Source organism: Dipodomys merriami, unplaced genomic scaffold (genome assembly GCF_024711535.1).
Source record: "Dipodomys merriami isolate MVZ:Mamm:240054 unplaced genomic scaffold, mDipMer1.0.p SCAF_103, whole genome shotgun sequence".
Classification (NCBI taxonomy): Eukaryota; Metazoa; Chordata; class Mammalia; order Rodentia; family Heteromyidae; genus Dipodomys; species Dipodomys merriami.
The window spans coordinates 4,701,474-4,722,986 of NW_027202305.1; the positions used below are offsets into that span (position 1 = coordinate 4,701,474).

General features: G+C 57.5%; 1 protein-coding gene across 1 annotated transcript; it reads right to left on the minus strand.

The window, feature by feature from the left end:
• Positions 1-52: 52 nt before the first annotated feature.
• LOC138809586 (out at first protein homolog) lies at positions 53-14,765 on the minus strand. Its single transcript, XM_069996273.1, has 4 exons — positions 14,490-14,765; positions 3,520-3,654; positions 2,628-2,808; positions 53-945 (listed from the first exon to the last, which is right to left on the minus strand). Exons 1-4 carry the CDS (start codon positions 14,763-14,765, stop codon positions 683-685), a joined length of 855 nt encoding a protein of 284 aa, XP_069852374.1. The 3' UTR covers positions 53-682.
• Between the last annotated feature and the right edge of the window lie 6,748 nt (positions 14,766-21,513).

A 21,513-nucleotide genomic window follows, 5' to 3' on the forward strand; every position in this document is an offset into this window, starting at 1 on the left:
GGCAGCATTGGACAAAAATCATCTCAAAAGTATGTGGTCTTGCGCTGTTCAGTCAGGTAAAAACTTAAAAACTTTTATTTCTGGTACAAATGATAAATACTTTGTATTAAAAAATCTGGAATTCAAGTTTATATAGTTATATAGCTATATAGATATATACTTCATTCTCCCTCCCTGTCCCAGAATACAGCAATCTTTCTGGTAGGGGAGGAAGAGTGGGCCGTGCTGTGCATGAAGTCCTGGCTTGGGAAAAGGCACATGTGGTCTGTTTGGGGGGTGGCGGTCTCCCCGGCTCTAGCTTACTGCCGAAAAGGAGAACGCACTGTACTCTGGCACAGGGGCAGGGCCTGGGCCCCCAGCAGCCCCTCACCGGGTGGGATGGGCGGGAGGGGTCTCCCAGAGCTCGAGAAGAATTCCGGGTCGTCACAGTTGCATTGCTTCAAAGTGGACACTTCAGGGGAGGGAGGGGCAGGTCTGGGGAGCAGCTCTGTCCCTCTCTGTCCCCCAGGATGGCACAAGGTGGGTAACGGGGGGGGGGCTGCCTTCACAACCCCTGCTTGTCATTACCACTTCACAGTCATGAAGATGGGGGGCCGTGGCTGCAGGCGCGGGGCCGCCCCAGGCGGGCTGGTGGAGGAGCAGCGGGGTCCCAGCGACCCCCGGGAGCCCGCACGCAGTCCGGCTAGGGGTCCTCGTCCCAGAGGCACAGCTGCCGCTGGGCGACGTAGAAGTGGAAGCCGTAGCTCTTCTGGCAGCTGCGGATGCCACACTTGTAGGGCGCAGGCCGCTGGCGGCTGTGGCAGTACTTGAGTGAGCAGGGGTACCAGGCCAGAGTCAGGCTGTAGCGGCAGGCGCACGGCTGCGCCCGGGCCCCCACCTGCCCGCAGCGGGGCAGCTCCAGCTCCGAGATCTTGGGCAGGGCCTCGAACACAGAGCTGTCCACACCTGGGGCAGAGAGTCAAGCGTCAGAGAGAGAGAGGGTGGGAGAGGGGGAGGGAGAGGGGAGAGGGAAGGGGGAGAGGGAGAGGGAGAGGGGAGAGGGAGAGGGAGAGGGGAGAGGAGGAAGGGAGAGGGGGAGAGGGGGAGAGGGGAGCCAGGGGCAGCTGCCCTTCCCTGTGTGGCTTCTCCTGTCACGCTGTCCGAAGGTTGCTCAGGGAAACAGAGGTAATGAGACCCAGGCCCCAGGCTAGCCCACAGGGAACACGGGTTAAATATCTGGGTACCGGGGTTTCCGCACAGTTTCCATCACCTCCCCGCAATCGCTGAGGGCTGCCATCCCTGCCTTCCAGAAGAGCAGAGCAGCCGAGCGAAGGGGAACGTCACCATGAAAGCAGGATCAGGGAGGAACGGGCCCATCTGGCTCTAAGGCCCTCCTCTGGCCACGCAAAGCATGCTTCGTGGAGCACACCCGCACAGCGGGCTGAGCAAGGCTTGGCGGAGGTGGCCATCCTTCACGGAATAGGGCAGGCAGGACCACATCCTGATGGTGACAGGGGCCAGGCCCGGGCTCTGTCCAGTGATCACTAGAGGGGACAGCTTCCGGGGGAGCTGTTAGATGTGCACCTTAGTTTGGGGTGCAGCCCACTCAGGACAGGTGCGTGAGGACATAGACAGCCCTGCTGGTCATCTAAACATGCATGCTCATCAGCATGGGCACTGGGGGCTTACGCCAGTCATCCTAGCTACTCAGGAGGTTGAGATCTGAGGATCATGATTCAAATCCAGCCCAGGCAGGAAAGTCCATGAGACTCTTCTCTCCAATGAACCATCAGGAAACCAGAAGTGTTGCTGCAGCTTAGAGTGGTGGAGCACTAGCTTAGAGCAAAAAAGCTCAGGGACAGAGCCAGGCCCTGAGTTCAAGCCTGGAAGCGGATCCATCTGTGGTTCAAGAGGTAAGAGTGCCAGCCTCCATGGAAAAGCCAAGGGAGAACACCCAGGTTCCGAGTTCAAACCCCAGTACTGGCATAAAAAAAAAGGGGAAATCCAGTCTTTTCCAGAGAGAGGCAAACATTTCTCTAGGGCCCAGAGGCCTGGGGCTCCCCGCCCCTGTACACAGAGGCTGAAGGGCAGTCCTGGGAGGGAGAGGGGACCGTGCTGAAGTCCCACAGAGCTGGGAGGGGTCCTGAGGGTGGGGGACGGGGAAGCGGATGTCTGAGCAGCGGCAGCAGAGCAGGGCAAACCTGTGCCCACAGCCGCAGACCCATCTGTACCCTCACAAGGGGTAGGGATAATGGGGGGCATCTGGGGGTCCCCTCCACGGGCCTGGGCAGGGTCTGGATGGGCTCCCTTCCTCATGGTGACTTCTCTCATTGACAAGAGCCACAGGTACCACTTCCTCTAAGAAGCCTTCCCAGCCCTCAGGTGTGGGGCAGGAGCTGGGGGCCCAGCTGGCCTCCCTCCCCGCCTCGCCCTCCAGTGGGCAGTGCCCAGCTGACCTCCCCCCTGCAGTGGACAGCGCCCAGTGCCCAGCTGACCTCCCCCCTGCAGTGGACGGCGCCCAGTGCCCAGCTGACCTCCCCCTGCAGTGGACGGCGCCCAGTGCCCAGCTGACCTCCCCCTGCAGTGGACAGCGCCCAGTGCCCAGCTGACCTCCCCCTGCAGTGGACAGCGCCCAGTGCCCAGCTGACCTCGCTCCAGCCAGAAGCGCGCATCGTCCTGGCGGGTGTAGATGGCCTCCGCGGCCTCCGCACACACGTTGTGGAGATGGGGGCTCAGCAGCGCCCCCTGGCTGAAGTTCACGGCCACGTCCATGTACAGCTGCTCCAGGCCCCGCACCTCTTCGGCCTGCCGCACGGCCCGGGGGTTTTTCTGCGTGAACAGAGAAGGAACAGGTCCTACCTGGCCTCAGAGCACTCTGTGCCCACTCTCCCTGGACCCCTTGGGGTCTGGGGAGCCCAGGAGCGCCTGGCCTCCTGTCACTGACTGGCTAGTGAGGCCTTTCCAGCTTCCACCCAAGCTGACCTCTGCAACCTGAGGTCAAGTTCAAGGTTCTGCCAGACCAGGGGCGGGGGGTAGGCAGAGGTTGGGGGTGGGGGGTCCCAGGGTAAATGGCCTCTGAGGACATGTGCTTTCCACACCAGGGGCTGAGTGTGTGGAGAGAGGTGGGGGTCCTGCAGCCCCACGGGAGAGACCATGGTTCAGGGAGGGAGCAGGAGCTGTTGGGAAGTGGAAGGGCTGAGCATCCAATGCTGGCTCTCAGTCAAACCCATTTCTGCTGTCAGAAAACAGAGGCTCTGAGGTGAGCTGTTCCACATCTCCAGCTCACAAGGGACGGGAGGTGTGAGCTCAGAGTGCCAGCCCCTAACTCCGGTCAGGAAAGGGGAGCATCTAGGCTGAGCTGGGAATCAGGGTTCAGTGTACATTAGAGATCTGGGGCTCTCGGCTGTGGCCTGGGGTAAAGTCAGGGTTCAGGAGAGGGGGTTTGGGGGTCCAAGAGGCAGGGACAGCATGGAGGAGGGCGGGGCGGGGCAGGCCTGGGGAAGGGGCGGGGCTCCGGTCAGGCGCGGGCTGGGCGCTCACCTGCCGAAGCTTGACCATGGCCTCGCTAGGGATGATCTCATTGTGGTGCAGCCGGGTGACAAAGCAGAGGGCCTGGAACTGGCTCTGCCCCTTCTCCAGCTCCCCCAGGATCAGGGCCCGGAAGATCTTCACGTCCTGGGGAGGCAGGGTGGGAAGATGGAGAAGATGGGGGCCAGGGAGGCAGGGGCCCTGGGCCAGAGCCCGGGGAGAACTCACATGGACATGGCCCCACCAGACACCTCCCTCCCTGGCCTCGGGATGGCTGCTCTGTCCCACTGACACCCGTGCCTTAGAAGCCCGCACCCTGCACGTTCCAAAGCAGTCTGCAAGTGGACAAAAGCGAGCCCTTGGCGGAAGAACCCAGGAAGGATGCGCCTCTTCCCAGCACGCGGCTCGTTCACAGCCCAGGGTCCCCCCACCTCCCCATGCACGGAATGAATCCCCAGTCGCACCTGACCAGGCTGGGCCAGGGCAGCGTGAGGGGAGGGGCTGCCCCTTTTATAAGTACAGATTCCAGAGCCTGCTTTGACATTCTTGGTAGGCCTCAAAACACCCTCACGTTTGGGATATGCCACCTCCAGACGGGGTCACGAGGTGGGATGGGTCGGGGGCGCATGCTATGGCTGTTGCTGCCTTTCCTTCTCGGCCAAGGGTGCTGTGCAGTGGCTCCCCTTTTCCCACGGGGTGCTAATGGCTAACTGGCAGACTGAGAGCAACTTCCAGGATACTGACTCACGGAGGGAACGGGGGAGGACTGGCTCATAGAGGAGGGAGGGACCCCTTTCCAATCTGGAGGCCGGTGAAACCTTCTGCCCCTCCCTCCTGCACCCCTCACCCCCTCACCCCTGCCATTCTTGCCCATCTCGGAGCCCTGGCAGCCAGAGCCAGGGGAGCAGATCACAATCAGAATTATTGGTTTAATCCGCGGAGACCTCCTTCCCCAGGGGTGCGCTGGCCTCCAGGGCAGTAGGTCGGGAGCCGCAGTGGCTCTTCCCTGAGGAGGTGAAGCTCCCTCCCCAGGCTGCAGCCTGTTAGCTGATGGTCCAAGCCTCCGCCTTCTCCAAGTCCCACTGTGGGAGGGAGGGTGGAGGGAGGATGCACTCAGAGTCCCTACTGTGCTCAGATAAGAGTCTCACAGACTTTCCTGCCCCGGCTGGCTTTGACCCATGATCCTCAGATCTCAGCCCCCTGAGTAGCTAGGATGCCAGGCGTGAGCCACCGGCGCCCGGCTTCTGACTCTATTTATATATAAAGATTTCTGCAAGCCAGGCACAGGCGGCTGGCACCTGCCATCCTAGCTACGACGCAGAAGGCTGAGGTCTGAGGATCATGATCTGAAGCCAGTCTAGGCACAAAGTCCCCATGAGACTCTCATCTCCAATTAACCACGCAAAAGCCAGAAGTTGAGCTGTAGCGCAAAGTGGCTCCGTGCTAGCTTCAAGCTCCAAAACCGACCAAAAAAAAATTTTTTTTTAAATGTTTTCTGCAGCAACAAAGAATGGGCGTGCAGAGGCCATCTCTGGAGAAGGCAAACGTGAGGCCTAGCCGATGAAAGCCTCCATGAGCGTCCCTGCGACTCCAGAGACTTGGAGAAAGGGGAGTCAGAGCTCCGGTAAGCCCCCACTTCCTCTCCACAGGCCTTCCCTTCTTGGGTCCTAGCGCCAGCATCGCCCTGTGACCAGCAGGGCCACCAGATCTCCCATTTTCTGAGGTCAGCTGAGGGGACACCGGACACGCTAGTCCCTTGGCAGCAAATTCCACCCTTGCTCAAGTCCTGCCGGATGAGACTTGATACCACACTTCCCCTCTCAAAGCCCGAGCTGGTGGAAGTGCCAGACAGGATGAGATCCTTCGGGCCAGATTCCCAAGTCTCCACCCTGGCATCTTCGGCTCTGACCCTTCCACAGATGCCCTCTCTAGACAACCCTGTCCTGTTTGTGGTGTGTGTGTGAGTGATCTGCCCGTGGTCTGGTGTCATCGCCCCACCCGCCACTAGCAACAGAAGACACTTGACACTTTCAGACCAGAGGAGAGGCTGAAGGAACCCGCGTGAACGTGTCTGCTGCTTCTATAATAAATACGGCAACGATCATACTCGTTGCTACCAAGATGGAAGCCTGCCTGGCAAGCAGATTTCCTCTGCTAGGGTCAGACAGAGGCTTCCTGGTTCAGGACTCAGGGGGAGAAACTACTTCTCCATTGGGTAAATGGGACTCCTTGCAATAGTTAATAGAAATGTGCCACGCCAGGATTCTGTGCGCTGGAATTCTGGCCCTGTACTCTCTGTGCCTGCATTCCACACCAGCAAAACAAGTAGAGCAATGCTATCTACCTTGAGGAACTGTTGTGAGGGATACAACGAGGGAAAAGGTCTCGGAGGCCAGCAGACGAAGCTTCGGCGGTATTGCTGCAATCTCCCCTTGCTGCCCCGCCTTGCTTTCTCCCATGTCATCTATTCCAGGCCTGAAAACAGAGTCTCCAGCCAGGTGTCCATGACTCACGCCTGTTATCCCAGAGGATGGAGGTTCAAAGCCGGACCTTCGCAAGATTCTCATTTCCCACTAACTGGCAAAAAGCTGGAAGTGGAAGTGTGGCTCAAGTGGTAGAGGGCTAGCCTTGAACCAGAAAGCCCAGCAAGAGTGCAAGGTCCTGAGTTCAAGCCCCAGTATTGGCACTTAAAAAACCAGGGTGGGGAGCATTCACAGAAGTCAAGCAGGGAGGTCCGCACCCAACTGCTCCTCCAAAGGAGCTCCCTTTGCCTTGCCACCAGAGGCTGGCATCCCATGCCCCGCCCACAGCTACACTTGCATTGCTTGCATCCAAGAGCTTGGCAGCTCCCAGAAGGAGCCATGCCACGTCACCCTTGGCCCTTTCCACCAGCCCACTGCTTTGTTCGGATGCCCTGGGTCCGACTGTCCACCCCCCTGCTGGCCTCAGCTCACACGCGCCACCCGCTCACGCTGCGCCCCACTGCTGAGGCCACCAGCCCCAATCCCAGCATGCACAGCGCCCCCTCGCTTGCCTCCCCTCCCAGACTCCTTTGAGGGGTCAGTGGTGTGTCTGCGCTGCCTCCCCAGCAGCTGCCCGATCAATGTCTGATGACAAATAAGCAAAGGGCCGCTTCGCAGGGGCTCTGAGAAGAGCAAGGAGAGGGTACCCAGGGGCTGGGGTGGGTGGGGAAGGGGTGAAGCAGCAGCTGGCAGGGTGGGCAAGGACTCAGGGCGGGCGTCGGAGCTGGAGGTCTGAGCGCCACCCCGCAGGAGGAGTCATGGCGGGCTGGAGCTTGGCTCTGAGCATGGGGCTGGATTGGGTTCTGCACTGGGTCTCAAGGCCGAGGCCCGTCCACGCCACACCGCCTGCCCGGGCCACAGGCCATCCAGGCCGGCGCGAGCTGCCCTGGGCTCGCTCGCTTGCTCACTGGGTGGATGCCCCTGTCAGTGCCAGGCCAGCCCTCCTCGGCCTGGCATGTGGCTGGGCGAAGGCTGCCCTCGCACAGATGCTTCTGGAGGGTTTAGGTGTCCACTCTCTGCTCGTGGCCCAGGGAAAGTGACCTTCATGAGCCAGGCTGCAGCGGGGCCGGGCCAGAAAGAAACCACCCAGACCTCCAAGCTCTGTTCATGCTGTGCAGCTGGGGCAGGGGCGTGGGGAGGAGGGAAAGAGGGAGAAGCACTTGGCAAGGGAACCCCTGCACCCCTGTATGGCTGCCTCTCCAGAGAAGACTGGGAAAAGGACACAACCCCATTTTGCTTCATTTGCAAATGCCCAGGGGTGGCGGCAATGGGGTGATCGGGGTGATCGTGGTGGCACAGCCCACTTGTTCCTGCTCACCACACCCACAGGCCACTCCGCCGGCCTCTCCCCTCCCTCTCCCCCACGCCCAGGGGCGCCCCTGAGCTCTGGGCCTTCCTCAGTGTCTCCACACGGAAGCACCTCAGCCCTTCCTGTACCTCCTATGCCCCCCCCAAGCCTCAGGCCCAGACACCAGCACACACTTCCCACACACGTTCCAGCCACCTCACCTCCCCCCACCCCCAAGCTCTCTGGCTTCCAGCCAGCCCTCCTCCCGCCACTGGACAGTTGAGCACTAAGGGGGCCCCATGCTACCCTGTCCCCAGGACCCTCTCCTCGGCCCCCCATTGCACATGGGGGGGCACATCCCAACTGGGGCCCAGCCCTTGGAGCCTGGGTGACGCAGTGTGCACCCCAACCCCGCCACCAGCCCCCGTGCTCCTGGACAGCTGGCGCGGTCTCCTGGGAGTGTCTTCTGCCGCCGCGTCTCATCACCGCAGCGCGTGATTCTGGGGCCCAGGCTGGGCCAAGCTAAATATTTATTCCTCCGCTCCAGCCTGGGGCTGCTTCGTGCCAGGGTGGTCGGCTACGGGGGGGGGGGGGGGGCGGGGGGAGAAGGGGGACCAGAGAGCTAGCCAGCTTTACCAGCCCAGGCAGCCAGTGTGGGCCTACCCAGGAGTACCTCAGCTGCCCTGCCCAGGCTCTTCACAGGAGGGGTGGCGGGGAGACAGGCTCAACCCCAGAGCAGGCCACTGCCCAGCGATGGCGGCCACATCACCGCGAGAAGCTACGCACGCTCAGGCCTGGACAGAGGCTTCTTGTTCCAGGCTTCAGTGTAACCACCAGCGGGGACCGGTGCCCCTTCCCCCCCAGCCCCCTGCCTACTCTCTCCCACAGCCCCTGGGACTCTGTCAGCCAAATCCCAAAGGTCATCACTGTCCTGGCGCCCCGGGGACAATGTGAGGCTTTATGTGGATCATCGGTACCCCACTGTTCTGCTGACTCAGGGTTCCTGCGGGGGGCACTGTGCTTCTTCTGCCCTTAGATTCCGCCCCACGCCTCCGGGGGCTCATGCCTGTAATCCCAGGCATGAGTCTGGAGTCTTCCAGAGGCTGAGATCTGAGGGTGGTGGTTCAAAGCCAGCGTCGGGCAGGAAAACCTGTGAGATTTTTTATCTCCAATTAACCACCAAAAAAGCCAAACTTGGAGATGTAGCTCTGGTGGTACAGCATTAGCCTCAAGCAAAAAAAAAAAAAAAAAAAAGCTCAGTGCCCAGGCCCTGAGTTCAAGCCCCAGGACTGGTGCACGCGTGCACGCGCGCACACACACACACACACACACACACACACACACACGAGTGTAGAGAAAGAGCACTGAGGCCAAGGGGCCTGCTTGCTGCCTGGCACCAGCACTGGAAGGGCACGGGCCTTTGCTGGTGTGTTCTGGAAACGTCCTCAGTCCCTCCTCGCAGCCAGCCCCGAGGCTGCCAGCACCGTGCCTGGCTGCAGATAAGCAGGGGCTCAGGGAAGTTCCATGACGTGTCAAGTCACACGGCTGGCACACGGCAGGAAGATGCCACAGTGAGTGGTGATGGATGTGTGGCATACTTCTCAAAACTGTCCCCTCCCCCTTCCCAGAGGCCACAGAGACCAGTACAGGTCCACTGGGTCGGGAGCCCAAACCGAGAGAGGGGAGGACTTGTAGATTCACTCCTGAAGTTTCTCCCTGCCTCCTGCTTCCTCTCCCCTTCTCAGGACTCTTCGACCTTCTGGAAGTAGCCAGCTCGGGTGGTTAGCATCCTGGGTGATGAGCAGAGTCCCTGCAGACTTGTCTCCACCGCTGTAGAATGCGTTCTTGAGGACCAGCTGCGGCGGCCGCATGCTGGGAGTTGTGGCTCCATATGGACTACAAGACACACAGGCTATCTATCCATGATCACCTCCCAGCTGAGCCTCAGCAAGGTGTGTCTGAGCTCAGCCATCTCTCTGTGTGGTGTGGGGAGCCTGAGACTGAACTCTGTTTCTTCCTCTCCCTGCAGACACTCTAGTAAGCCATCCAAATGGTCTGGGGTCTTTCCTTAGGACTCCAGAGTAGGATAGCATCCTCAGTCAGAACTGCTAACCATGACCCAAGACACAGAGAAGAAACTGGGGTTAAACCCAGGGACACAGACACACAGATACACGGATACACACACACACATACACACACTCATATACACATACTCTACTAGTTATTCTGTCCAGTGATGTTGTAAACTCCCAAGAAAATGCCCTGTCCTCCAGAAAGTTTTATCCTCTCTTGAAAAGTACTTTTTGCCTGGCATTTTTTGCCTTGGGCCTATAAATCCTAGCTACTCAGGATCATGGTTCATAGCCAGCCCAGAAAAGTCACAGAGGTTCCATCCCCAAAACAACCAGCAAAAAGCCAGGCTGGAAGCATCGTTCAAAGGGTAGAGTACCAGACAAGCAAGCAAGCTAAACAAGTTCAAGGCCCTGAGTTAAAAAAAAGAGGGGCTGGGGCATAGCTCAAGCTGTAAAACACTTGCCTAACAAGCACAAGATCCTGCATTCAAACTCCAGTATTGCCAAGGAAGAGGAAGAAGAGGAGGAGGAAGAAGAAGACACGCTGAGGAAGAGGAGGAGGAGGAAGAGGAGGAGGAGGAAGAGAGAGGAGAGGAGAAGAACAGTGCTCCACTACCCAAGAAGACTTCCCCCACACTGGGAGGCCTAACACAGAGTAGGGACACTGCCCTTAAAGTGTCCCCTGTGTCCCGGCCACATGTGGAGACATCTTGGGGCAGGCGGGCTGGGCAGCACATTCTCACGGATGGTATCTCAGAGCTCAGGACAGAGACTCCTGACACCAAGTCCACCCACCCTTCAGTTCCCAGGACAAGACTCAAGGGCCCTGGGTCCCTTGCCCCCTGACACCCCTCCCCCCAGCTCTGTGGCTGCACCTCGGGGTCCCCAGGCTGAGGTCCCCTCGGCCCCTCCTCTCACACTTTTGGAATGTGGCTCTGACCCCCCTCCCCTCCTGTGTCCCTTCGGCCCTGATGAAGTCACACATGACTCTTTCTATCTTTCCATCTGGCCAGCACCAAACCCAGCTGCCTGGGAAATGACTCATCCCTTCCCCAGCTTTTGGACACTCAGCCTGGAGGACAGAGGTGGAAGAGAGCTGGGGATGGGGACCTGAGCTGGGGGACAGAGGAGCAAGCGGGAAGCAGTCATGTGAGACCGGGGATGCCCGCACCCCTGTTGTTAGCCATGCCCAGAGGTTAGCAAGGCCCGGGTCTAATTACATATGTAGGTCTGGATAATGAGGAAGAACACTGACCTGTGTGTTCATATTAGGAATTGAAGTTCCCGCTCAGAAGCGTGTGGAATTAGGCCTAAAGGCAGGCACCAGTGGCTCACGCCACACAACCCTAGCTACTCATGAGGTTAAGATCTGAGGTTTGAGGTTCGAAGACAGCTGAGCAAATCCATGAAACTCTGATCTCCAATAACCAACAGAAAGCTAGAGGAAGAGCTGTGGTTCAAGTGATAGAGCACCAGCCTTGAAAAAAAGCTAAAGGATAGCCCCCAGGTCCTGAGTTCGAGCCCTAGTATTGGTGCATGCATGTGTATACACACACACACATATGAATTAGGACTTACTAGAACACATTGGTTGTATAACAGCTCATGCAAAGCATGCATACAGCCCTGGGTTCAATCCCCCCCACCAAACCCAAACCACACCCACACCCACTGGCATCCTGCGGGCAGGATAACAGGTTTCCGCCCTGCGGTCTAACCTGGTCCCTCCCAGGCCCCTGTGCCTTTTGGAATGCCATGCAGGGGTTCCCTGCAATCACCCGGAATTCTTTCTCGGTGCATGTGTCAGCATTGACGCTTGAACTCAGGGCCTGCGTGCTGTCCCTGAGCTTTTTCACTCAAGGCTGGCACTCTACCATTTGAAGCCTCAGCTCCACTTCCAGCTTTGTGGTGGAAGAGAAGAGTCTCACAGACTTTTCTGCTCCAGCTGGCTGGAGCCTCAATCCTGGGATCTCAGGCTGCTGAGTAGCTAGGATTACAGGCGTGAGCCACAGGGCGCCCCCCACCCCCTTCATCTGGAATTCTGCAAAGAATGAGGCTTGCTGCATGGCCCCACCATCGGACATTCTGATTCGGTGAGGACAGAGCTGAGAGCATCTCATCTCCAGAACCCCCAGTGACTCTCCCATGATGAGTTAGCTTGGAAGCTCCAGAGCCCTGGCGTTCTAGCATTCCTTCAGAGCTATGGGTCAGCCTGAGGCAGGGCTCAGAGAGACACAGGACGATTATCTGACACCTCGCAGAGCTCACACGGAATCTGAGAGCCAAGCCCTGGCTCCCACGTCCTACCCTGGTTGATAGCCAACGGGGTCACTCACTCTCTCACTGACTTCAGGTCCACAGCGGCAGGGTAGAGACGGCTAGATTGTGCTAGCAGGCCACACAGAGAGGTGGGAGGGTCTCAGAGAGGGTGCAGTCTGAGGGCTGGGCGCCATCTGCAGCCCTGGGTCCTATCAGGACCAGAATGACTGCCCCGAGTGCTCGGAATAGCTGGCTAGCTGGGGATTTTGGAGCTTTGAGGGAGAAGAAGGTCATAGCTGGGCAAGGTAGCACACACCTACAATCCCAGCACTAGAAGGCTGAGGCAGAAAGGCAGCAAATTTAAGGCTAGGCTGAGCTACACAGTGAGACCCTGTATGAAAACAAACAAACAACAAAAACAAACAAAAAACCCAACACTGGAGACAGTGCTGTTTAAGGACTCAAGGCTCCTCTAGGTTTGATGCTGACCTTTTTGTTGTTGTAGTTGTTTGTGGGGCTTAAACTCAGTTGCCTGGCCACTGTCCCTTAGGTCTTTTGCTCAAGGCTAGCACCCACTGCTTTGAACCACAGCTCTACTTCTAGTTGCCTTGTGGTTAATTGGAGATAAGTCTCATGGGCTTTCCTGCTTGGGCTGGCTTTGAACTGTGATCCTTAGATCTTAGTCTCCTGAATAGCAGGAATTGACAGGTGTGAGCCACTAGCTCCTGGCTGATGTTGACCTGGCTTTGTGATTTCAGGTCCATCATACAACCACATGAGGTCTGGGCTGTAGAACCAGGCCTTCCCTCTCTCCTGAACAGCCACCGTAGCATCTGATGTGGAGTGATGATTTCATGTGCACAACCCTGCACAGTTTTCCCAGTAGCCCCATTTTCCAGAGGAAGAAGTGAAGGCTTAGAGAAAGCAACCAGCGTTAGCCAGCTAATGAGTGGTAAAGCAGACGGTCGGCTTCTGTCTGGAATGCCTCTCTCACAGAAAGGCAAATGTCAGGACTCACAGCTTCTACCCAACCACGTCAAAAAGGGTTTAAGGAAGATCAGTACTTGAAGAGATCCACCTGGGAAGGGCTGACAGCCTCTTTGGCTAATGGAGGCAAAACACTGGGGTGGAGGTGGGTACTGGTGCTCCTGTGCCCTGGATACTCAGGTCCACCCCGTCCCTGGTCAGTGGAGTTGGAAGAGACCATGGAGAGCTAGTTTGTAGTCCCAATTAACTCCTTTGCTGATGAAATTAGAGATGTGTGTGTGTGTGTGCGTGCATGTGTATGTGAGATGCCAGCTTCTGGGTCAAAGGCCAACCTGAAAAGCAGACTTTGGAAACGTGAGTGGAGCTGTAGCCACTATTCAGATTTAAAAATGGGGTGTTGTCATCAGCTCCCAATGTTCCCTCTTGAATAGGACAGCCAGGGACACCCCAAGTGTTCAGCCTAATGCCCCCCCATGCCCACCTCCAGGGCGGCCCCCACTGCCATCTCTCTGGTGGAGCTCTGGGACTCTCTCCTCCGCTTCCCTCAGGACGGAGCAGTAAAACCCTGTTGTGTAGGCCGATTATAGCCAGAGGCTATAAAATCTCAGCCAGTCCAACCCAGCCTTTCAGGCCCTGCCCACCCTGGCAATGGAGAAAGTCTCCCTCCAGAACCAGGGACAGAAGAGTGGGAGGCTCACCACCTAGCCTGCAGCTCAAGGGCAAGGGGCTTACAGAGGAGATGGGACCGAGCCCTGGCAGATGCACCCAGAGCATGCTTGAAGTTTGGGTGTGGGGGTGCCTTCTGTCCCGGCCAGCTCACACACAAACTTATGTGCAGCAGAGAACTCAGCTGCGCCCCCACCCCAAGTCCTCGGTCAGGACCCCTCTGTGGTGGCCTGGACGGGGAATCTAGCTTCTTGGCCTACATGGCTCCCACCTGGGTGGACGGAGGCAATCTGAAACCGATGTCTCCCAAGGCCCAAGTCCAGCTCCAAGTCGCACCAGGGGAAGAAGGAAAAGAGAGGGGCCTGCCCAACCCTGCCCCCCCACACAGCTGCCCGGCTGCCTAACCTGCCTCAGCTCAGCTCCCCACCTCCAGAAACAGAGGGTAACAGAACCCCCCTTTACCAGGGACGGTCAGGAGTGGGACACCAGGACCTCGTGTTCCAATCCAAAACTGTCCCTCCTCTCTCCATCCGCGGCTGTCCCCTCCTGCGCCCATCTTCCCGGGCCCATTTCCTGGGGTCCATCTCCCCTACCCCACGCCTACACTCACCCCCCCCATCCTTCCAGTCCCCTCCATAACACATACACGCATCGAGCTAGGCCAAAATGTGGAGGGCTGGCCATCCCCCCCCCCCGTAGGGTAAGTGGTGGCACCTTCCCAGACCAAAGGGGAGCATGGTGCGCCTTGGCTGGGGAGGGGCAGGGCGGGCAGCTCCGCCAGGGGAACAGGGTCAGGGGACTCAAGAGGTTTGGGGTGTGGAAGAGGTTCGGGGACCCCAAGGCATCAGGAGAAAAGCCACGGGACGGCTACGTCCAGAGAGAGAGAGAGAGGCAACAGGACCAGAGAAGGACAGCGCAAGCTGTGGACCCCACAGCGACCCGGGGACCCCAGGACGGCTGACATGGCCCGGAAAATGAGTCCTGGGGCTGGTGGTCGGCGGGGACACGCGGGGCGCGGAGGGGGCGCGGGCGCAGGCTGGGGGGTGTCTCGGGGCCGCCGGGCGCACGGGGCAGGAGGAAGCGGCGGGAGCAGCCACGGCTCCCTCCCGGGCCCCGTCCCGGGGTCCCCAGGCCCGAGGGCGCGGGGTGGGGCGGGCGGGTCCCCGGGGGAGGGGGGCGCCTGACCTTCCTGAAGTCGGCGACGAAGGAGACGAGGGTGCCGTCGGGCTGGCGCAGCTCCAGGCCGATGCTGTCGGCGCCGCTGTCGGCCTGCAGGCTCTCCTCGGCCACCTGGCCGTCGGGCAGCCGCACGCGGACGCGCAGCTCGGCGGGCGCCCCGGGCCCCGGGCCCGCGCCCAGGCCGCGCGGCGCCCCCAGCAGCGGGAGCAGCAGCAGCAGCGGCAGCGGCAGCGGCAGCGCGGGGCGCGCGGCGGGGACGCGGCGGGCGCCGGGGCCGCGCATCCCCGGGGCGCGCGCGGGGGGCGCGCGGGGGGGGGCGCGGGGTCCGCGGCGCCCGCAAACTTGGGCCGGAGTTGAGGGGACGCGGTGGGGGGCCGGGGAGGTCGCCGGGGCTCTCGGGACGGCGCCGCGAGGCCCCGCGACGTGGCGCGGACGCACGAGGGCTGCGCTCTCCGCGCGCGCGCGCACGCGCACGGGCGGCCCGCGGTCCCGGACGGCGCCCGTCCCAGCCCCCCGCCCCGGCCCGCGCCCCGCAGGACCCCCGGACCCCGACTCCGCCGGCCCGGCCCGCGGGACGCACTTTTCATTCAATCCCGCCCCCCGTCACTTCCTTCGGAAAACAGAAACCGCCGGGCCCGCCTTAAAGAGGCCGCGCGCCGCTCCGCCCTTAAAGGGCCCGCGGCGCGGGGCGGGGCGCGGGCAGGACGGCGGCGCGCGAGCCGCTGCCCGGGGTCGCCCTCCCCTCCCCTCCCCTCCCCTCGCTCCCTCCCCGCCGGGGCGGGCCCGCGGCTATCCCCCGTCCCGCCCCCCGCCCCCCTCTTTTTTGGGGGGCCTGTTCTCGTGCCACGTGGATGAAGTGGCTGCGCTCGGCCGTTTAGGGGTTTTGTTCGGTCTTTTATTTCTCTGACACAGCGAAATTTCTCCAAAGCGTCGGCAAAAGCCTGGCTCTGCCCCCGCCCCCCGCACTCCGCCTTTTCCCTGACCTAGGTCGGAAAGTGGGGGGGGGCTGGAGCCCCCCTTGGGTGAGGGAGCGTGGTAGACAAGGCCTCTCTTTCTTCAGTCCTGCGCCCTCCCCTCCTCCCCAGTCACGGACCACACCTCCGGGAGAACGCTAGAATCCAGGCCGGGGGAGGGGGGGACCGGCCACCGTGCACCCCGGCCCCGGGTGCCCCCAACACGCTCGCCCGCGGCGCGCACCGGGGAGGAGGCTGAGATCTGAGCATCCCGCTCGGAAGCCAGCCCGTTAGACTCAGATCTGCAATTACCCGGCGAAAACCACAAGTGGAGGCGTGGCTCACCTGGGAGAGGACTGGCCCGGGGCGGGGAGGGGAAGCGCAGCCGGAGGGCGCGGGCTGGGTTCCAGCCCCAGCAGTACCCGCTCGTACAAAGAAAACTCTTGGGACTAAAGTGTCCCCTCCAGGGACAGTCAGTCCTTTGCAGGGGAATGCTCTCACCCGGGGAGGAGGGAAGGGGGGGGGGAGCCCAGTACTTCCAAGACCGTTTCTCTACTCTTTGTTCTCTGTCCCCTGCTCTTTCTAGGATCTCCAAGGCAGATGGGAGAAACAGAGCCCTTCCCCCCTCCTTTCACCCCCCCCCTATTTATTTCCAGTCCTGAGTTTGAATTCGGGGCCTGGGCCTCTTCCCTGAGCTTTTGCTCAAGGCTAGCGCTCTACCACTAGAGCCATAGCTCCTTTTTTTCTGTGTATGTGCTACTGAGGACTCCAACCCAGGGCTTCAAACACTCTACCACCGAGCCACATTCCCAGCCCGCCCCTTCCCTTCTGCGGTGACCCCAACACAGAGCTCTGTGAGCTGCCCTGTTTGGCAGAAATCTACCTCTTACTACCAGCGCCCCGACTTTCCTATTACACTCTGCTACATGTAGGTTAAAAAGATGATCTGCAGCCGGGCGCTGGTGGCTCACGCCTGTAATCCTAGCTACTCAGGAGGCTGAGATCTGAGGATCGCCGTTCAAAGCCAGCCCGGGCAGGAGAGACCGTGAGACTCCTATCTCCAATAAACCACCAGAAAACCGGAAGTGGCGCTGTAGCTCAAGTGGTAGAGCGCTCGCCTTGAGCTGAAGAGCTGAGGGACAGCGTCCAGGCCCAGAGTTCAATCCCCACGACCAAAAAAAAAAAAAAAAAAAAAAAAAAAAAAAAAAAAAGATGATCTGCACTCAGGTGTTTGCCGAATTCATCTTACCTCAGCGATCACCCTAATGGATGTTTGTGCAAAACACAGATTCTTGGTCTCAGACTCAAGGGGAAAGAAGGGAGAATTAGCATCCTGAACAAGGTTGATAGTTCTCAGAGGGTTAGTTCAAGAGGATCTAGCAGGAGCAATCATTCCTGGGGAACCTTCTGGACCCTAGGGACTTGGTCTGTCCCTTATGGGCAGGCTGACACCAACTCACTGGATGGCTCCCTAGGATCCCGAAGTCCAAGACTGAGATGCCCCGGGCCTGTAAACTGGCCTCCTGACTGGCAAGATGTTGGATTGGCAATTCAGCCTCGTGGCTGGGTTTTCCTTTATATGAGTCAGCCCCACCGTCATTAATGGCCTCACCTATATTTCCTAACTTCCCATTTCAGATCAAGTTCAATCTGTCACTTGCTCTGTCTTTGGCTATGGTCCCAGGCTCTTCCTGATCCCATCCTACAACCCCAGAACCCAAAGAACCTTGAACATGTGCTTTCTTTTTGAGAACTCAAAGGCTGTGCAAACAGAAGATAGAAGACCTCAACTCTTTCCTCTTCTCTGAAATAAATGTCCTTTCCGACTTCAGCCTGGCATTGAATCATTTTTGCCTTTTAAAATGATAGAGAATCTGAAATCTCTCTTCCTCAAGCCCTACTTTTCTCCATCCCTGTTGGTTGCTTGTGACTTCAACCAACCATGTCTTCAGGATGAGGAAAACTCAGGTTTCCTAGCTCTACTTTCAGGCTGCTTTTTGACTTGGGGCTCTATACTGCCCTGTTCTTTCTTGTGATTAAGGCCAGTGCTTTACCATTTGAGCCACAGCTCCACTTCTGGCTTTTTTTTAAAGGTTAATTGGAAATAGTCACAGACTTTCCTGCCCAGGCTGGCTTTGAATGGCAATCCTCAGATCTCAGCCTCCAGGGTAGCTGGGATTATAAGCATAAGCCACGCACGCCCACGTGCGCCCAGCCGATTTGCTGTATTCTTCCACCCAGGTCCTGTGGCCAAGTTATTTTCCATGGGTCATTTTATTTAATTTTCAGGGCAACTCTTCAAAGAAGGTTTCATTCCTCACTTTTTTTCCCCCAACTTAGACATGAAGGTTCAGAGAGGTGAAGTGAGATGGCTCAGGTGACCCAGCCACACAGCCAGCAGAACTCCCACACCAGCCCTCCAGACCGCAAAGCCTTTGCCAGTTAACCGCAGTCACATCTGGCCATGGTGCAACCCTTGCTTTCTTCCAGCCCCGTTCACTCAGACAGGCGCACATCCTCAGCTATCTTTTCCTGTTCTCTAACGGGTACCTGTGTGGTCATCTTAAAGCCCCAGCGAGGCTTTCAGTCAGCTCAAACAAGCCAGCCCAGCCCTGATAGGAACAGAGGGAGCTTCCTTCCCTTAAACCACAGGGGCATAGATCTGGCTGGTCCTTGTCACTGTAAAGCCCTGGAGGAACAGCTCTGACAGGCCTAGTTACCCCACTGCAGCCCAGCAGCCCTCATTGTCAGACAGCCTTTCAGTGGGTCTCCAGCCCTCACCGATTCCACCCGTCCTTTCCTCTCCTCTTTCACTGCCGGGTGGATTGCTTAGGAGCCTGAGCTTCGGGGTTGCAGGCCTGAACGTGGCCACCCAACCATCAGCCGCTTTATCTGTACCATGGGCGCATCAGTGCTCACTTTACTGAAAATTCAATGAAAAACTGGGTCTAAAACACTCCACAATGCGTTCTGAATAGTATAGGCCCATGAAGTGGTTGTTATTGTTACCTTAGTACTGTTTATTCTGTGTGTGTGAGAAAGTATGAGAGGTATCAGACACTACATCTCTATTGGAATACACATGCCACTACCCCCACACCTGCACACACACACACACACACACACACACACACACACACACACACATTTACCACCTTTGGTCTCTATCCATCCTCTTCTTGAGTGTTACCTGCTTAAGAGCTCTGAAATGAGGAGATGGATGCTGTGCTTTTGGGCTGAGTGTGTCCTGGGCTGGCAGGTGGATCTGTGCCACCCCATCTCACAGTCTGTGACCAAGGAAACAGGCGAAGGGTGAAAGGGAGTTGGAACCACCACTGTGGGGGATGGGAAGGACAGGAGAGGGGGCTGGTTTGTGTAACTGGGAAAGACTTTTCTCAGAGAGGCTGTTGTGTTCGGGCTAAGTTACAGCCCTGTATCACTGGGCTCTGGCCGTTAGAGCTGGTGAATTGTATGGAGTCCGAGATAGCAACCAGAGGAAGGTGTGGGGAAGTGGCTTCTCTATCTCCCATGGCCAAAGGCAAAGCTCCAATGATGTCACCGCTGAATACAAGTGCAAATTAGACTTCTCCCAGGGCCTGATTACAGTTATATTAATCAAGGGCGTGGTGGGAAAATGGGCTGGAAAAACCAGGGGTGAGAAAGGAAGGGAAGGGAAAGGAAGAGAGGACAACACGTCCAGGGGACAGGCATGCATGGCCCCAGGTAAAACCTGGGCAGAGTGGAATGATCAGGGCAGTTCTGTGCTTGTGGATTCTAGGCCCAGGGTTCTAGAAGGTTCTGATACTACCTCCTTCCCCGTGCTGGACTCTTCAAGCCTTCACCAGCACAGTCAAACATTCAGTCATCTGCCAAAGTGAGTCACTATGTGAGATGCAGGTGACAAAGAGATCAACAGAGGTGCAGCGTTTCCTCAGGGGGCAGGGGCTAGGAAAGTGTACTGGGGTTTGAACTCAGAGCTGAGGCACTGTCTCTTAACTTTTTTGCTCAAGGCTAGTGCTCTACCACTGGAGCCACAGCTGTACTTTTGGCTTTTTGGTTAATTCTTGTCTGGATCCCACCCCTAAATTGAGATGAATCGGGGTTGATTGGCATAGAGGATTTTCCAGGTAAAGGAAACGGTTTGATGCAAGCCCTGAGCCCCGTGGTTTTTCCTAGTTGATAAGGCCTGATAAGGAAGGGCTGGTTGTTGAAATCATTACGGGGAGGTCAGCCCTGGCCAAGAAGCAGGGCCTTGTGGGCCATGCCGGCATGTGGGTTTGGTTTTGTTTTTCTAAGCACAGTGGGCAGTCATGGAAAGGTGTTGTGCAAGGGATGACAAGATCAGACTTGTTGCTTGAGAGATAACTGTGGAAATGGATGGAACCATCGAGATGGGGGGGCGGGGAACCACACTGGGGGCAGTGGCAGTGCAGAAAGGGTCTATGCTTCAGTGTTGGAAGTAAGATTTGATGTTTCGTGTGTGTGTGTGTGTGTGTGTGTGTGTGTGTGTGTGTGTGTGTGTGTGTGTGTGTAAGAAAGAGGGACCAGGGACATTTGGCTGTAGCTCAGGATCACCAAGTTTGAGCAGGGAAAACCTGGGGACAAGCCCTGAGGTTAGTTTGTCTGGAGTTCTTCGAGTACTTCTGACCCTCTGCCTTGGTTGGCACAATCTTTTTTTTTTGTCAGTTATAGAGCTTGAACTCAGGCCCTGGGCACTGTCCTTGAGTTTTTTCATTCAAGGCTAGTGCTCTACCACTTGGAACCACAGCACCACTTCTGATTTTCTGGTGGATAATTGGAAATAAGTCCCACAGACTTTCTTGCCCAGGCTGGCTTTGAACTGAGATCCTCAGATCTCAGCCTCCTGCGTAGCTAGGATGACGGGTGTGAGCCACTAGCAACTGATGGTTGGCATGATCTCGAAGTGTAGGAGTTTCAGACCAAGGGAACCAAGGCTACTTGCTAGCAGGGCCACTGACCCGGAAGGACATGATTTCTACTTCTGCCCCTTCACTTGTCTCGTGTTCTGGACTTGGCTCTTCTTTCTGTCTACCTCATGCTCAGCATAGTGCCCTGCACCCAGGGGGTGCTCAATCATGATACCTTCTCTACCCATATTGCACTGGGAGAGTCTAAAGTCAGGTTGGGCTATACATCACAATGGAAGACCTCAGGTGATTTTCAGGTTCCAGTGTTCTTCCCACTCCTGGAGATCAGTGTGCTACATACGGACCACCAGAGACATGGGAGATACAGCATGTATCCCCACCAGCCCCTCACCAGGGCCCACGCTCAGAGAATGTAGCTGTCACTCACAGCACCAACAGATACCTCTGGGTCTGCTTCCTGCACAAGGGCCAGCGTGCTTGGTACCAATGGCATGTAAAATGGGCAAAATACACTTTAGGCAAAGCCCAAGGACATTTATTACTTTAAAAAGGTGTGGGGGAAGTGGGGTTAGGCTGGGGTTCTTTAGCCTAGCTTGCTTGCTTGCTTTCTTTCTTTCTTTCTTTCTTTCTTTCTTTCTTTCTTTCTTGTTCTTGAAAATGAATATGCGTGTTATGGCTTGGAATGAGAGGTCCTGCCTTTATGAGCAAGTCTGGCCTGGAGAGGGGCCATTTCCGCCCAGAGCTATGGGCTTGTCTGCTTTTTCCTGTCACAACTGCTGTGGGTCCTGTTAGTACCGGGAAGCTCTGGCTGAGAGTGTCATTCGGCTCAGATCCAGACAGGGAGGGCCCCCTTCTTCTCTGAGGGAAAGGTGGCCACCCCTTCTTCCTGCCAGGGGCATGGGGGGGTTTGGGGGGGTGGGGGGTATCTTAGCACCTTCACTACTCTGTTTATTTTTCTAAGACTTATTTTTTCTAAGCAAGTGGAAAGACATACCATGTTCATGGATGGGAAAACAATATGACAAGACATACATGCATAAATGCACATTTAGTATATTTCTAATGAATATCCCTAGAGAAGTTACATTTTGTATTTATTTATGGAATTAATTTTTGAGATAGGCTCTCATTACGTGTCCTAGGCTGGTCTGAGTGTTGAGATTATGGCCATATTACCACCACTCCCAG

Coding starts and splice junctions, on each gene's coding strand:
- LOC138809586 (XM_069996273.1), bottom strand. CDS start 14,765: ATGCGCGGCCCCGGCGCCCGCCGCGTCCCCGCCGCGCGCCCCGCGCTG. Junction 3,655..14,489: donor TCGTCGCCGACTTCAGGAAG/GTCAGGCGCCCC, acceptor CTGCCTCCCCAG/GACGTGAAGATCTTCCGGGC. Junction 946..2,627: donor GCGCTTCTGGCTGGAGCGAG/GTCAGCTGGGCA, acceptor TCTCTGCCCCAG/GTGTGGACAGCTCTGTGTTC.